This window comes from Myotis daubentonii, chromosome X (assembly GCF_963259705.1).
Source record: "Myotis daubentonii chromosome X, mMyoDau2.1, whole genome shotgun sequence".
Lineage (NCBI taxonomy): Eukaryota > Metazoa > Chordata > Mammalia > Chiroptera > Vespertilionidae > Myotis > Myotis daubentonii.
In genome coordinates, this window is record NC_081861.1 from 89,790,123 (window position 1) to 89,808,077 (window position 17,955).

The 17,955-nt window shown below is 39.8% G+C and overlaps 1 protein-coding gene across 1 annotated transcript in view; it reads left to right on the plus strand.

Annotated features, from left to right (window-relative positions):
- Window positions 1-17,955, plus strand: part of TEX11 (testis expressed 11) — a 422,533-nt gene that overhangs the window by 177,751 nt on the left and 226,827 nt on the right. The window contains exon 11 of the mRNA XM_059678680.1: window positions 14,971-15,052. Within this exon, the coding sequence (XP_059534663.1) occupies window positions 14,971-15,052 (82 nt within the window). The remainder of the gene's footprint in view (window positions 1-14,970; window positions 15,053-17,955) is intronic.

The window sequence follows — 17,955 nt, forward strand, 5'->3', positions numbered from 1 at the left end:
GGCTCCTCCGGCATGCTCTCGCCAGCGAAGTTCTTCTGTCTCTAGAGAACGTTCTGTGTAGGTTCTGTGCCTAGGCTCTGTCTCTCTTGGTCCTGTCTTCCAAGCCCTGTCTCTGAAGTTCTGTCTTATAAGTTCTGTCTCTGTCTCTAGATTCTGAGTTCTGTGTCCTGAATTCTGTCTGTTGTTATCTTGTTGCATCTGTATTTATACCAGTTGATTCTAATCCTGTCAATTTCTATTACAAAGGTTAGGGCGTTTCTTATCTCCATTCCAGGGAGTAAAGATTATGTAGCTTAAGCATGATTATTTGTAGTTAAATTGATTAACTACCTGCCTGGCACTTAGTTAAGGAGTTTCATCCCCTCCCTAACTTCAGGGGAAAATCCCTACCTGGGGATTCAACCTTTCTCGGAGAGGTGACCTTGGTTAAAACATAGCGCCAAGAAGGTGAGCAAACATATTAAGAACCGTATGCCCTATATGTCAGGTCCCTTGAAACAGTAAGGATTGACCGGCTCCCGGCAGTGCACCAGGCATCTAGTGAAGATATAAAATGGTATACCTGTATGGGGTACTCAGCATGGTTGTAGGACTGGAAATTGCTCTGTGTGAGTCAGCGGGTGAGTGGTGAGTGAATGTGAAGGCCTAGGACATTATGCCACTATAGACTTATAAACACTATACACTTAGGCTACACTAAATTTATAAAAGAATGCAATATTAAGTAAAGTCCAAGAGAAAATGATACAATCAAAATATGTGGTAAACATGAGATGTGCAAGGCTGCCAACATAACAATACTCTTTTATAGCAAACTTTTTTTATAAGTAGAAAGAGTACACTCTAAAATAATGGTAAATAGTATAGTTAATATATAAACCAGTAACATAGTTACATATCATTATCAAGAATTATGTACCATACATAATTGTATTTGTAGCACAGTAGGTTGTTTAGACCAGCATCACCACAAACATGTGAGGAATGCATTGAACTATGAACTTAAGAAGGCTGCAGTAAGAATTTTCAGCTTCATTATAATCTTACTAGAGGTCCTGTGCACGAAAATCTGTGCACTGCGGGCGGGGGTCCCTCAGCCTGGCTTGTGCCCTCTCACAGTCCGGGAGTCCTCAGAGGATGCCCTACTGATGGATTAGGCCCCCCTCTGCGGGAGGCAACTGGGCTGGCCAATCAGGGGACAGCACCGCCCCCATCACTCAGCTGCTGCCACCACCCAGCCTTGCTCTGCAGGATGCGAGGACAGGGGATCAGGGGACGGCATCACTCCCATCACCCTGCTGTTGCTGCCCGGCCTCCTTCTATGGGGGGGCGACTGTACAGGCCAATTGGGATGGTGCCAGCCACTCCCCCATCGCCCCTCTGCCACTGGTGGTCGCTGCCCTTCCCCCATTGCCATTCCCTCCCTCTGTCTGCTGGCACATGCCTTGGTTGACCTGGCGCTGCCTGCTTGCCGGCCCTGCCCCCCGCCAACTGGTTGTTCTGCCATTTGGTCAATTTGCATATTACACTTTTATTATGTAGGATCGGATCACAATTGTATATGGGACTCCCTCATTGACTGAAACATCATTACGTAGTGCATGACTGTATAGGATAAGGTATTGCATATACGTGTTATATCTCTTCAGTCTTCTATATTCTGCAACATTCCACAGGCTTTCTTTGACATTTTAGAAGAATACAGTAGCTCCCACCTTGTTTTAACAAAAAGTTCTTCATTTGAGGTTTATCTTATGTTTCCTCCTGATTGGATTCAGTTTATGCATTTCTGACTTGAATACTGCATGAGTGATGTTGTGCCCCTTCTAAAGGCATCACATTTGGAGGTACATAATGTCCATTGGTGATGTTAAGATTGATCATCTGGTCAAAGGTGTTGCCCAGTTTCTATACTGCTTATTTCCTATTTTTCCTTTACAACTAATAAACAATTGGTGGAGAGACTTAAAAATTACCTTGCTTATCATTAAAATTTCTTTTTAGAGTTAGTCTTCTTACCTCAACCAATCTTACTTGTGATGGTCGCCAAATGATTGTTTTTTATTTTGCCAACAAAACTTTATTTTTGGACACTGAAATAGCTCTGTATAATTTTCATGTCTCACAGTTCATATAATTCTTCTTTTGATTTTTTTTTAACCATTTAAAAATGTAAAACTACGTCAGTGCAGGGGCCATATAAAAAACAAATGATGAGCTCTAGCTGGTGTGGCTCAGTTAGTTGGGCATCATCCAATACACCAGGAGGTTGCTGGTTGGATTACTGGCAAAATGATTGTGTTTTTGAATATATATATATATATATATATATATATATATATATATATATATATATATATATTGAATTTTGTTGATTTAGAGAGGAAGGGAGAAAGAGAGATAGAAATTTCAGTGATGAGAGAGAATCATTGATCAGCTGTCTTCCACACGCCCCACACTGGGGGTCGAACCTGCAGCGTGGGCATGTGCCCTGACCAGGAATTGAACTGTGACCTACTGGTTCATAGGTTGATGCTCAACCACTGAGTTATGCCAGCTGGGCCAAATGACTGTTTTTTTAAATTTAGTATTCTATCCATGTTTACCAGTGGCACTCAGAATTCTACTACAAGCAAGAGCTCTCCCTGCTCTGATTTATTTAACATTTATATATTTATTTACTTATTCCCTTATTATCAGTATTATTTTTTCACTGCTTTAAAATTCATTACTCTTTTTTAAATTTTATTTTTCAATTATAGTTTACATTCAACATTATTGTTTTATTTTTATTTCTTAATTGTTTAAAGTATGTCCCCTCCCCCCCCCATTTATCCCCTGTACTCCCCCCCACCAGCCCCCTACCCCAGGCCCTCACCTCCCCATCGTTTGTGTCCATGGGCCATGCATATATGCATACAAGGTCTTTGGTTGATTACCTCCCATGAACCACACTCCCCCGTCTTTCCTCTGAGATTCCTCACTCTGTTCCAGGCTGCCATATCTCTGGATCCACTCCATTCATCAGTTTATTTTGTTACTTAGATTCCACATATGAATGAGATCATGTGATACTTATCTTCCTCTGACTGACTTATTTGATTTAGCATGATACTCTCCAGGTTCCTCCATGCTGTCTCAAAGGGTAAAAGATTCTTCTTTTTTATAGCAGCGTAGTATTCCATTGTGCAGATGTACCACAGCTTTTTTATCACTCATCTACTCATGGGCACTTGGGCTGTATCCAGATCTTAGTTATTGTAAATTGTGCTGCTAGGATTGGTGTTTTGGGTTTCTTAGGATATATTTCTAGAAGTGGGATCATTGGGTCAAATAACAATCCCATATTTAATTTTTTGAGGAACCTCCATGCTGCATGAGTCTGTATTCACAACAGCAGTGTACTAGGATTCTCTGTTCTCCACATCCTCACCAGCACTTGTCATTTGTTGATTTGTTGATGGTAGCCATTCTGACAGGGGTGGGGAGATACCTCTTTGTTTTAATTTGCATCTCTCTGATATCAGTGACTTGGGGCAATTTTTCATATGTCTCTTGGCCATCTGTATGTCCACTTTGGAGAAATGTCTATTTAGGTCATTTGACCATTTTTTAATTGCATTGTTTGTCTTCCTTTTGTTAAGTTGTATGAATTTCTTATATATTTTGTATATTAACCCTTTATCAAATGTATCATTGCCAAATATGTTCTCACCTACAGTGAACTCTCTTTTCGTTTTGTTGATAGTTTCTTTTGCTGTGCAGAAGCTTTTTATTTTGATGTAGTCCTATTTGTTTATTTTCTCCTTAGTTTTCTTTGCCCTAGGACAGTGATGGCGAACCTTTTGAGCTCGGCGTGTCAGCATTTTGAAAAACCCTAACTTAACTCTGGTGCCGTGTCACATATAGAAATTTTTTGATATTTGCAACCATAGTAAAACAATGATGTATATTTTTGATATTTATTTTATATATTTAAATGCCATTTAACAAAGAAAAATCAACCAAAAAAATGAGTTCGCGTGTCACCTCTGACACGCATGTCATAGGTTCGCCATCACTGCCCTAGGAGATGTATCTGTAAACATATTGCTACAGGATATGTCTGAGATTTTGCTGCCTATGGTTTCTTCTAGGATTTTTATGGTTTGACAACTTACATTTAAGTCTTTTATCCATTTTGAGTTTATTCTTGTATATGGTATAAGTTGTGTATGGTCCAGTTTCATTTTTTTGCAAGAATCTGTCCAATTTTCCCAACACTATTTATTGAAGAGACTGCTTTGACTCCATTGTATGCTCTTGCCTCCTTTGTCAAATATTAATTGTAATGGTTTGGGTCAATTTCTGAGTTCTCTGTTCTGTTCCATTGATATATATGCCTGTTCTTGTGCCAGTACCAGGCTCTTTTGATTACAGTGCCATTGTAGTATAACTTGATATCTGGTATTGTGATTCCTCCAACTGTGTTTTTCTTTCTCAATATTGCTGTAACTATTCAGGGTCTTTTTTGATTCCTTATACATTTTTGGAGTATTTATTCTAGATTTGTTAAATATGTTGTTGGTATTTTATAGGGATTGTGTTGAATCTGTAGATTGTCTTGGGTAGTAAGGGCATTTTAATGATGCTGATTCCACCAATCCATGAACAAGGTATATTCTTCCATTTGTTTATATCTTCTTTTATCTGTTTTTTCAACTTCCTGTAGTTTCCCAAGTACAGGTCTTTTGCCTCCTTGGTTAAGTTTATTCCTAAGTAACTTATTATTATTTTTTGCAATGGTAAATGGGATTGTTTGTTTAGATTCTCTTTCTGAGAATTCATTATTGGTGTATAAAAAAACCATCGAGTTTTGGGTGTTAATTTTGTATCCTGCTACATTGCCAAATTCATTTATTAAATCTAGTTGTTTTTTGGTGGAGTCCTTAGTGTTTTCTATGTACAATATCATATCATCTGCAAATAATGAAAGTTTTACTTCCTCCTTTCCAATTTGGATGCCTTTTATGTTTTCTTCTTGTGTGATTGCTGTGGCTAGGATTTAGAGTACTATGTTGAATAAGAGTGGTAAAAGCAGACATCCCTGTCTTGTTCCTGTTCTTAGGTTTTGCCCATTGAGTATGATGTAGGCTGTGGGTTTGCCATATATGGCCTTTATCATGTTGAGCTATGTTCCCTCTATTCCCACTTTGCTGAGAGTTTTTATCAAAAATGAGTGTTGGGTTTTGTCAAATGCTTTTACTGCAGCTATTGATATGATCATGTGATTTTTGTTTTTCAATTTATGTGATGTAGCACACTTATTGATTTGTGAATATTGTACCAGCCTTGCCTCCCTGGAATAAATCCCAATTGGTCATGGTATATGATCTTTTTAATATATTGCTGGAACCAATTTACTAATATTTTGTTGAGGATTTTAGCATCTATGTTCATTAGTGATATTTGCCTGTAATTCTCTTTCTTTGTAGTGTTTTTATCTGGTTTTGGAATTAGGATAATATTGGCCTCATAAAAAGAGCTTGGAAGTGTTCCTTCTTGGATTTTTTGAGGAGTATAGATGGTATTCTTCTTTGAATGTTTGGTGAAACTCCCCTGTGAAGCCATCCGAACCCAGGCTTTTGTTTTCTGGGAGTTTTATTATTATTATTATTACTGTTTCTATATCCTCAGTTATTATTGGCCTATGCTGGTTTTCTGACTCTTCCTGATTCAGTTTTGGGATGTAGTATTTCTCTAGGAATTTGTGCATTTCAGCCACATTGTCCAGCTTGTTAGCATGTAGTTGTTCATAGTATTTTCTTACGATCCTTTGTATTTCTGTGGTGATGGTGGTTACTTCTCGTTTCATTTCTGATTTTATTTATTTGGGTCCTCTCTCTTTGTTTCTTGATGAGTCTGGCTAATGGTTCATCAATTTTGTTTATCCTTTCAAAGAACTAGCTCTTTGAAAGGATAAACAAAGGGTTTCATTGATTTTTGTTTTTTAGTTTCTATGTCATTTATTTCTGCTCTAATCTTTATTATTTCCTTCCTTCTACTTATTCTGGGCTTTTCTTGTTGTCTTTCTAGTTCTTGTTCTTTCATTTGGGGCTTCTTTGTCTCCTCATTTTGGCTGCGTGTTTGGGTTTGTGACTGTGTATCATGTAGATCTGCTACACCTCTCAATATCTGGTTCAGGACAGTGTGAAATGCTGTATCTGACTAATTAGATCAGGGAAAGGCTCAAAGCTTCCATAAACTGCCTCTGTATACAGACTGATTGGATTTTGTCTTGAATTGCCCTCAGGCAATCACCCACGGTGTGGCAAGAGTTTTTTCAACAGTGCAGGCAATTGCTTCTGCCTGGAAACTAATTATTATTCTCAGTTTCTACATGGGCCTGAGCAACTCCGCACCATGGGGCAAGGTTTTTTCCAATAGGATGGGTCAACTGTCTTCCTGCCAGGCAAGGCTGCCTGTATAGCAAATGTCTGCATGAGAAAGATGACCTCCACAGCATGAGGGAATGACTCAGCACATGAAACCAGGGTGTCTGGCTTCTGAGCCCCTGGCTTCTGCTCATACAAATCCAGTCCACTCTGCCCTCCCTCTGCTGGAGCACAAGGTGGGTGGCTCCACAGGGAATTTTGTGCGTCAGCCCTTTAAAGAGGGTACCTGTATTTCCCGCTGTCTCTCCCTTGCGGACAGCAACTCTGCACTTTTCACAGTCAGATATTATTTGGGTATCCTTCTCAGTTCTGGTGCACTCTGCTGGGGACCCCGCTTAGGAATTAGACACAAGAATTCCCAGTGGTAAGCCCCCCACAGGAGATATCTCTCAGGAACTTTAGTTGCTATCTGTGGGAGCCCAGCCAGCTCTTTTGCACCTCCACCCCTCCGACCAGTCTCTATGTCAGCGGTTCTCAACCTGTGGGTTGTGACCCCTTTGGGGGTCGAATGACCCTTTCACAGGGGTCGCCTAAGACCATCGGAAAACACATATATAATTACATATTGTTTTTGTGATTAATCACTATGCTATAATTATGTTCAATTTGTAACAATGAAATGGGGGGTCACCACAACATGAAAAACTGTATTAAAGGGTCGCGGCATTAGGAAGGTTGAGAACCACTGCTCTATGTGGTCTCCACTTTCGGTCCTTGGTTATCAGTGTTCTTTCCAGTGAGTCCTCTGCTGATTATTGAGGAAGTTTTCTGTATTTTAGTTGTAATTCCAATTTTGTCCTGGGAGCAAGTCTATGCAGCATCCACTTACTCCTCCACCATTTTAAATCTCCTCTCAACATTTTTTTTGTTTTCATTTCAGTTGTATAGTATAGCATTTAGACAATCACATACTTTATAAAATGTTCACCCCGATATTTCCACGTGGCACCACACATAGTTATTTCAATATTATTGTCTATATTCACTACGCTGTACCTTATGTTTCCATGACTATGTTGTGACTACCAATCTGTATTTCTTAATCACTTCAACTTTTCACCCATTCCCCCAAACTGTCTCCCCTCTGACAACTGTCACTCTCTTCTCTGTATCTATCTGTCTGTTTCATTTTGTACGTTTGTTAATTTTGTTCTTTAGATTCCTAATATAAGTCAGTCATATGGTATTTGTCTTTGTCTAACCGACTTATTTCATTTAACATAATACCTTCTGTGTCCATCCATGCTGTTGTAAATGGTATGATTTAATTCTTTTTTACGGTGATATATATATATATATATATATATATATATATATATATATATATATACCATAACTTTTTTATCCACCATCTATTGATGGGTATTTGGGTTGCTTCCATATTTTGGCTATTATAAATAATACTGCAGTGAACATGGAGGTACATATATCTTTTCAAATTGGTATTTTTAGAAACGTATTTTTATTCGTTTCAGAAATGAAGGGAGAGGGAGAGAGAGAAGGAACTATCAATGAAGAAAGAGAATCATTGATTGGCTGCCTCCTGCACGCCTCACACTTGGGATTGAGCCCACAATCCAAGCATATGCCCTAACTGGGAATCACTCAACCACTGAGCTACGCTGGCTGGGCTCAAATTGGTATTTTTTATTTTGTTTGGATAAATCCCCAAAGTGGAATTGCTGGGTCATAAGGCAGTTCAATTTTTAAATTTTTAAGGAAACTCCATACTGTTTTCCACAGTGGCTGCACCAATCTGCATTCCCACCAACAGTGCATGAGGGTTTCCTTTTTTCCACATCCAGACAACATTTGTTCTTTGTTGACTTTTTATAATAGCTATTCTGACAGGAGTGAGGTAGTATCTCATTATGGTTTTGATTTTGCATTTCCCTGATGTTGATCATCCTTTTATATCTCTTTGATCACCTGTATGTCCTATTTGGAGAATTTTTTCTTTATGTCCTATGGCCATTTTTTTTTATCAGAATGTTTATTTTTTATTATTGAGTTGTATGAGTTCCTTATATTTTGGATAGCTCTAAGTGGATATATCATTTGGGAATATTTCCTTACATTCAGTAGGTTATCTTTTCATTTTGTTGATGGTTTCTGTTATTATGCAAAAGCTTTTTAGTTTGATGAAGTCCCATTTTATTTTTGCTTTTGTTTCCCTTGCTGGAGGGATCATATTTTCAGTCGATAAGTCCTACCCTTTTTTGTTAAATTTATTCCTATGTACAGTCAAACCTCATTTCTCGAATGTCTCCCATCTCGAACAACTCAGTTCTCAACTAAGTTGTTCACAGGAAAAAATGTCTCAGTTGTGGAACCAAACTTTGGTTTTTGAACTGACAACCCTTTCATACTGATACCTCAGCTTGACAAAAAGTGTCTCTCAGGGCACAAAGGGGAGGATGCTTTTATTGCTGGGTACATCAATGATTAATGCATTTTTAAAACATAAAGAGGCCATCTGGTGATAATATTGCTAAGGGTATGAAAAAAAATGATCACAGGCAATTGAAGAGGTAGAAAAACTGTTGTTGTTTTGGATAAATGACAAGTAGTTAGCCAGTGACAACATTTCAGAGGCATTGATATATGAACAAGCAAAAATGCTATATGCTGACCTGAAAGACACCCTTGGAATTAGTGATGAAAATAATTCCTTTAAGGCTAGTAGGGGATGGTTCAATAAACTTAAGAAAAGAATTGTTTATTTATAGATTAAACTAGAGGCCCAGTGCATGAATTTCATGCACTGGGGTGTGGGGTCCCTCAGCCCAGCCTGCGCCCTCTCGCTGTCCGGGACCCCTCGGGGGATGTCTGCCTGCTGGCACTCAGACATCCCTCTCACAGTCTGAGGCTCTCACAGTCCAGGACCCCTCGCTCTTTACTGTCTGCCTGCTGTGGAGGCAGGAGAGGCTCCCAGCACCACCACTGCACTCGTCAGCCGTGAGCCGGCTTCTGGCTGAGCAGGGAGGAGTGCCGCTCAAGCAGAAGCTGGGCTTCCTGCTCCTTAGTGCTGGCCCCATCCCTGCTGATCAGGGGCCAGGCCAGCAGTGGGAGGGGCCATGGGAGGTTGAGGGACTGCGGAGGCGCCCGGGAGGTGCCAGGACCGTGCCACTGTCTCTCCAGTCACCTCTGTGGAAGGGATGGCCCCGGGACTGGGACTGGCCCACACCGCCAACCTCTCCTGCTGCCTCTGCAGAAGGAGTGGTGCTGGGTCTGGGCCTGAGCCACCACCTCTGCAGAAGGGGTGGGGGCGGGGGCAGGGGGAGGTGCTGGAACCAGGCCAGGGGGTGCTGCCTCTCCTGGGACCACCATGGCTAGCCTGGTGGCACAGGCTTGCTTGCCCTGCCCCCCACCCACTGGTCGTACTGGAAGTTTGTTCTACTGTCTGGTCTAATTAGAATATTAGCTCTTTATTATATAGGACCAGAGGCCCGGTGCACAAAAATTTGTGCACTCGGTGGGGAGGGGGGTCCCTCAGCCCGGCCTGTGCCCTCTCGCAGTCTGGGACCCCTCGGGAGATAATGACCTGCTGGCTTAGGCCTGCTCCCGGGTGGCAGAGGGCAGGCCCAAACCCAAGGTGCAGCCCCTGGTCGGGCTCAGAGCAGGGCTGATTGGGGAGTTGGGGCGCCGCCCCCTGTCATGCACAGAGCAGGGCGGATCGGGAGGTTGTGATGCCACCCTCAGTTATGCTCAGGGTAGAGCCAATTGGGGGGCTGTGGCGCTGCCCCCTGCACACTCAAGGCAGGGTCGATGGGGAGGTTGCGGCGCCACCCCCTGTCACGCACAGAGCAGGGCCAATCAGGGGGTTGGGGTGCTGCTCCCTGTCACAGAGCAAGGCCCATCAGGGGGGTTGGGGCTCTGTAGCCTGTTACACACAGAGCAGGGTTGATTACGGGGTTGGAGAGCTTCCCCCTGTCACACACAGAGCAGGGCCCATCAGGGGGTTGGGGAGCTCCCCCCGTCACTCACAGAGTAGGGCTGATAGGGGAGTTGGGGCACCGCCCCCTGTCACACACAGAGCAGGGAGAATCAGGGGGTTGGGGCACCGCACCCTGTCACACTCAGGGCAGGGCCAATGGGGAGGTTATGGCTCTACCCCGTCACACACAGAGCAGGGCCCGTGGAGCGGGGGTGGTTGGGGCGCCGCACCCTGTCACACACAGAGCTGCAGGGTTATCAGGGGGTTGGGGAGCTCCCCCCTATCAGGCACAGAGCAGGGCTGATCAGGCGGTTGGTGTGCCTTCCCCTGTCATGAACAGAGCAGGGCGGATAGGGAGGTTGTGGCCCCGCCCCCTGTCACACACAGAGCCACAGGGCGATCAGGGGGTTTGGGCACTGCCCCCTGTCACGCTGATCCCGGAGCTGGGAGGCATATTACCCTTTTACTATATAGGATAGAGGCCTGGTGCATGGGTGGGGGCCGGCTGGTTTGCCCTGAAGGGTGTCCTGCATCAGGGTGGGAGTCCCCACTGGGGTGCCTGGCCAGCCTGGATGAGGGGATGATGGCTGTTTATAGCTGGTCACACACCCTTCAGGGTGGGGGTCCCCACTGGGGTGCCTGGCCAGCCTGGGTGAGGGGCTGAGGGCTGTTTTCAGGCTGGCGGGCGACTGAAGCTCCCAACCGCTCCTTGTTTTCTTTTTTGTTTTTATTCTGGGCCAGCTTTAGCTCTGAGGCTTGGTTCCAGCTCTTAGGCCTCCGCTGCTGAAAGCAGGTATCTGGTTTTTTGGGGTTCTATAATCGAAACACTGTTTCAACTCAAGCTCTGAGATCCCGGCTGGCTGAAAGCAGGTTTCTGGGGTTTTGTTTAGCTTCTATATTTATAACAATGTTTCAAACTGCAAGCTCAGAGGCCGGCAGCGGCAGGCGGGGAACCTTGGAGTCCTCAGTCACTGAAGCAAGTAAGCCTCATGTTCGCTTCAAGCTGCCTGGCTGCCGGCCGCCATCTTGGCTGGCAGTTAATTTGCATATTGTCCTGATTAGCCAATGGGAAGGGTAGCAGAGTTATGGCTAATTACCATTTTTCTCTTTTATTAGATAGGATAATACATTAGATATATACTGTATATAAGAATGATTAAAATGAAATAATTTTATTCATTTTTAATATGCTTTTATTGATTTTTTAGAGAGAGAGGAAGGGAGAAGGAAAGAGAGATAGAAACATCAATGAGAGAGAAATGTCAATTGGCTGCCTCCTGCAAGCCACCCACTGGGGATCGAGCCCACAACTTGGGTGTGTGCCCTGACTGGAAAATAAACCTGTGACCTCTTGGTGCAAGGGATGATGCTCAATCCACTGAGCTACTGTGGCTGGGCAATTTACATTATTTGTAATGGGGAAAAAAAAGGTTTGGTTTTCAAATTAAATTCGAGAACCGAAGTTCTACTGTATTTTATTCTTTTAGATGCTATTATAAATGGAATTATTTTCTTAACTTCACTTGTGAATGGTTAATTGGCAGTATATAGAAATACAGTTGATTTTTAAAATATTGATGTTTCACCCTGGCTGGTGTGTTTAGTGGTTAGAGTGTCATCCTGTGTACTGAAGGGTCTCAGGTTTGATCCCTGGCCCTGGTTGGGTGTGCATGCAGGTGGCAACCAATCGATGTGTGTCTTTCACCTCTCTCTCTCTCTCTCTCTCTCTCTCTCTCTCTCTCTCTCTCTTTCTCTCTCTCTCTTCCCCTCTACCCACCTCTTTCTTTCTCCCTTTCCCTCTCTCCCTTTCACTCTCTCTGAAAATCAATGGAAAAATATTGGGGTGAGGATTAACAAATAAAATAAAATAAACAAAATATTGATGTTGCAACTTTGCTGCTGAAATTTTTTTTAGCTGTAATAGGTTTTTATTGGATTCCTTAGGATTTTCTAAGTGCAAGATCATTTCATCTGCAAATAGAGGAGATAGTTTTACTTTTTCCTCCCAATCTGGATGCCTTTTATCTCTTTTTCTTCCCTAATTGCTCTGGTGAGAATGTCTATTCTGTTGAATAGCAGTGGCAAGAACAAACATTTTTTCTTGTTCTTGATCATAGGTGGAAAGCTTTTTGGTATTTCACCATTATGGCATGGTATTGTGGGATATTTTAGATGCCCTTTATTAGGTTGAGGAAGTTTCCCTTCTATTCCTAGCTTTTTGAGTATTGATACAACTACTTTGAATAACAGTTTAACATTCTTTGATAAAGTTGAATCACCGAGCAACTTCACTCCTAGATACATATTTTGGAAAACAGTTCTTGCATTTGTATATTACAAGAAATGTACAGAAAGCTGATGCCAAAATTGTTCATAATAGCAGTTGGGTTGAAAGCAACTCAAGTGTTCAAAGTAGGCCAGGTAAATAAATTGTCATACAGTGGAATACTATATAGAGTAGTCATTCTCAAACTTTAGCATTCATAAATATTAACCAGAAAGTCTATTAAAACATAATTTCCTTATTTACTACCTTATTAAACAGGTACTAGAATTTATGTTGAAATGGAAACTTTTCTTAATATAAATCAATAATAATAATATTATACATTTTTCTAAAACCACCCACACATACTTTATTTGCTGGGCCTCATCCTCAGAATTTTTGATTCAATAGGTTTGGGTGGGGTCTGCATTTTTAACAAGTTTTCAAGTAACGTTGATGAGGGGAATACGCTCCAAGGACCACACTATAGAGTAATGAAAACAAATAGATTAGTTTTATGCATCCACATGAATGAATCTTAAAATCATGATATTGAATGAAGAAGCAAGTCACAGAAGAATTTGTATACATTATGATTCTGTTTGAATGAAGTTCAAATGCAGGTAAAAATAAACAATATAAAGAAGAGCAAGGGAATTGCTGCACAAAATTCAAGGTAGTTTACCTCTGTGGGTAAGTGAAGAGGATACAAATGGGCAAGTGTACATTGGAGGTCTCTAATGTGCTGAGTGTTGTTTCTTAACTTATGTAGTGAGTACATGGGTGTTTTTTTTTATTATTCTGTAAGATAGATTTTCTATAATCATGTGTGTGTATATGATACAGTTCACAGTAAAAAATGGAAAAGTACTCTTTAGAGCTTGCAGGAGAGCTGGACAGCGTAATCATAGGCAGACCAAGGGTAGAAAGAGGTTCAAGTGATGCAGCATATTATAGTGGAAAGATTATGGCCTTTAGAGTCAGAGAGATCTGAATTCAAATTTCAACCCTATCACTTTGCAACTGTATGACTCTGGGTAAGTTACTCCATAGGGGCCTCAGGTTCTTCATCTGCAAAACAATACTCACCGTACTTGCAACTTTGTTATTACTGGATCCTGTTTTCCAATAACTGTTTGGTAAAAAGAAAATGAAAACAAAGCAAACAGAAACTTAAGGAACAAGTGTGAGAAATGACAATGAGAAAAATTACAGATAACACAAGGAGATTGATGGTAGGGAGAAAGCTGATAGATTTAACTAGTACGAATTTTGAAAGCTTAATTTCAAGAGACAGTAAGGATGGATACTACAGTGTAAATGATTATGGAAGTGCATAGATGATACAATAAAAGCAAAGTATTGTCCATTCTCTGGAGTTGTTTGGTAAAGGAAATAAAGGAACGAACTATGTAACTTGTGTGAGTATCATAGACTAAATGAAAACAGATCCTACCAAGATTTGGACAGCCTGTACATCAAAGGTAAGTGGTAATTGAGCCTAAGAGATATTTCAACATGCCTGTTAGGAAAGGTAGTAATGGAATAGATTAAAATTTGTAGCTTTATTCTTTGTATTAATGTCATGTATATTTGCAAAACCTTTTAATACCAGTGCTTATTTTCTCTAACTTTCCATACTTGAGGCATCTCACACATGAATAGCTATAATTATTTTTAGTTTGATAAGTATGAGGTTCATGTAGAGGATAATTGACTTTGTATTGAGAAAATTTCTATTCTGTGGGCCTACATTGCACTTTTAATCGTAGCCAGCTATTTAAAGATGTACCCTGTTAGGAAAAAGTGAAACCAGGCTAGAGACCACAAATGGCTTAAGGCCAGCTAATAGGACCTGGAAAAACCATTCAGAGTTCATCGTTATGAATAGTAAATATGACAGGCATATTCTATAGGAAAGACAATGTGTTTCCTATTTCATTCAACCATTGTTTGCAGAGTACTATACCTGTTATTAAAATCTCAAAGAAACCACATCCAATTATAATTGATTTTTTGAATTTTGTTTACCAAGACAAGAATATGGCCTTATCTTCATACAGTTTACTAATAAATATTGACCTTGCCATTTAAATGCTTGACACTCAATGGAAATGTTTACATGTTCTTTTCCTCATATCATTTCATTTAGATTGAATAAACTATCAGAAAATATCCCTAGGGATATACTGGATGTTATGATCTGTTCTTTTATACTTTTGATTTCCTTTTATCATGAGTCATCCTGCTGTGGTTGAATAAAACAGGCAATTACTTGAAAATTGTCTTTTATATTCCATAGTTTTAATGTAATTGTGATTTCTTTAAAATAGGAACATTTAAACCCAGCCGGGCTTTTCTTGAAGATAAAAATCCTCTTGATGGGCGAAACAGCTAATGAAGAACTCATTGAAGGTATCATCTCTGTGTGTGAAGTGCAGTTTTTAATCTAACCACCTATTTGTTGACTGTAAGATATTTTGTAGTATAATTTGATGATGATTGAGAAGGAAAATAATCACATAAAGAAAGGGGGAAGATTGTTAGCCAGAAGAAAAAGAGAAAGGAGAGAACAGTAGCAAATTTAATAGGTAGTAAAAAGGAGCTGAATAAAAGCTATCAGTTTTCTTTTAGTCTGAGAATTGCAGCTGCTCAGCCCTTCTGACGTTGTCTACTACCATGAAGAAAGATTACCTATTGACTGAAAAGCCTATATAATGTTGTGATTTTTATAATTACTTGTATAAACATTGTTATTTGTTTTTCAAAATACACATCACAAAGTAAACATCCTGATATATAGCTGTGGGTCCTTTGGCAAGTTACTTAACTTTTCTGTACTTCATTGCTTCATCTTTGAAAGTGATATAATAATACTGTCTACTTCATTGTGTTGTTTTGAGAATCCTATGAGAAAATGTGTATAGAACATTTAGCACCATAACTGGTGTATAGTTAGTATGTAATAATAATTATTATTGTAGTTATTATTATCACTGTTATTACTACTATATAGATGTATTAAAAGAGGGGAACAAATCTCTTTATGTACACTGGCCCCTTAACAGTATTTAAATTATGTTTAGTCATAAAAATAACTTATTCCAAATTCTTTTAATGCATACATGCTTTATTTTTTACTATATAAAAATATATTTGTATTATAGAGCTGCGTTATTTTTACTATATAAAATTATGTTAGGTCTAGCCAGAGTGTCTCAGTGATTGATAGTTGAATCAGGAGGTCACGGTTCGATTCCCAGTCAGGACACATGCCCAGGTTGTTGGCTTGATCCCCAGTGTAGGGTGTGCAGGAGTCAGCTAATCAATGATTCTCTCTCATCATTGATGTTTTTATCTCTCTTTCCCTCTCCCTTTCTCTCTGACATCAATAAAAAGATGAAAAAATAAAATTATGTTGGTATAATGACTGATCATCCAATAAATAACAATTTGTAATAAATAGGTCAATAATCATATTTGGACGGAGATCTAAATTTAGTGCTAATGTGGTACTGCTGAAATTTTATGTTACCTGTAGAATGCTAACCAATCGCTTAGAGACCTCAGAAGCTGAAATATACAGAGGATTCTATATCTCTAAGTTTTCATCTCAGTATACACAGGTTGAACAATGTTAGGAACCAGGAAAACAACTCTACTTTGTTTTCACTAAGGGAATAAACAAACCAACTAACGAGTTAAAGGAATAGGCTTACTCAAACTAATGCTGTGTGGGAAGACCAGAGAGATTATAGGAGTCACACAGTTGTGAAGTTGATTAATTTTGGACTAGATTTCCCCATTACAGTTTTTATCAAAATGTAGATAAGAAGCAGAGTTTAAAGTGAAATTATTCTTTATTCCCAGAGTGTTTTACTTAACTCAATCTAGATACTGTTGATATTCAGACTAATGAAGTTACAATTTCATAGTACAAATTAAAAGAATTCCCTGGCTCTTAAGTTTTCCATAGTTTAAAATAAATAAAGTTATCTTTTTATTGAGAGACTGTATAAAACTTGGATTTTTATTGTCTGTTCATTTCTTTGCTGGTGAAAGTATTTTACTCTTAAAATGGTCAACCTAAGTGCTGGCATTAAAATTTTACTGGTATTTTTTGTTATATAAAAAGAAAATTTAAAAGTGTACAATTTTTTTTTATTATGGAAAGGTGGCACATACCTAAAGGAAGTTTTTGGTAAATACTAAAAATATCCATAGTCCATCATCTACTGGAATATAAGCTCCTTAACAGCAGGGATTTTGTATTTTGTCCACTGTTGGCTAGCACCAAGCACATAGTTCCTGGCTTTACAGTTCACACTCAGAATATATTTTCTTTTTATTGTTGTTATAATCTGTACTGCTTTTAATATCTTTGTTAATGAACATTTTCCCATATTTACATCAAATGACTTTTCAGAAATACAATTTCTGAGGTATAAGAAATAATAATAGCAGCTGTCATTTATTTTTTAAAATATATTTTGCCCTAACCGGTTTGGCTCAGTGGATAGAGCATCGGCCTGCAGACTTAAGGGTCCAAGGTTTAATTCCAGTCAAGGGCATGTACCTTGGTTGTGGGCACATCCCCAGTAGGGGTGTGCAGGAGGCAGCTGATCGGTTTTTCTCTCATCAATGTTTCTAATTCTCTATCCCTCTCCCTCTCCCTTCTTCTCTGCAAAAATGTCAATAAAATACACTTAAAAACATTATATATATATAAAATTGATTTCAGAGAGGCAGGGAGAGCAAGAGAGAGATAGAAACATCAAAGATGAGAGAGAATCATTGATTGGCTGCCTCCAGCATGCCTCTCACTGGGGATTGAGCCCGCAACCTGGGCATGTGCCCTGAACAGGAATCAAATCATGACCTCGGGGTTCATAGATTGACCACTGAGCCATACTGGCCAGCCTACAGCTGTCATTTATTTATTGAATGCTTACTAAGTGCTAGGTGCTTTGCTATGTAATTTACATATATTATCTCATGTAACCCTCTCAATCACCCCCAAGAGATTGGTGGTGATATATTCTCCATTTTACTGATGACAAAACTAAGGTGTGGAAAATCTATGTAACTTGCCAATGGCCACACAGGTGACAAGTTGTTTCAAATATAGGTCTTTCTGACTTCACATCTCAAGCTCTTAACCACTGTGTTCTTAGCATATAGTATTGCCAAATTGCTTTTCAAAAGGTTACTTTGTCATACATTTGAGAGTGCCTGTTTCACTGCATTTTCTCTAGCATTGTATATTATTACTTCATTAAAAGATTTTGATAAATTTTAGGTAAAACATGATATATGGC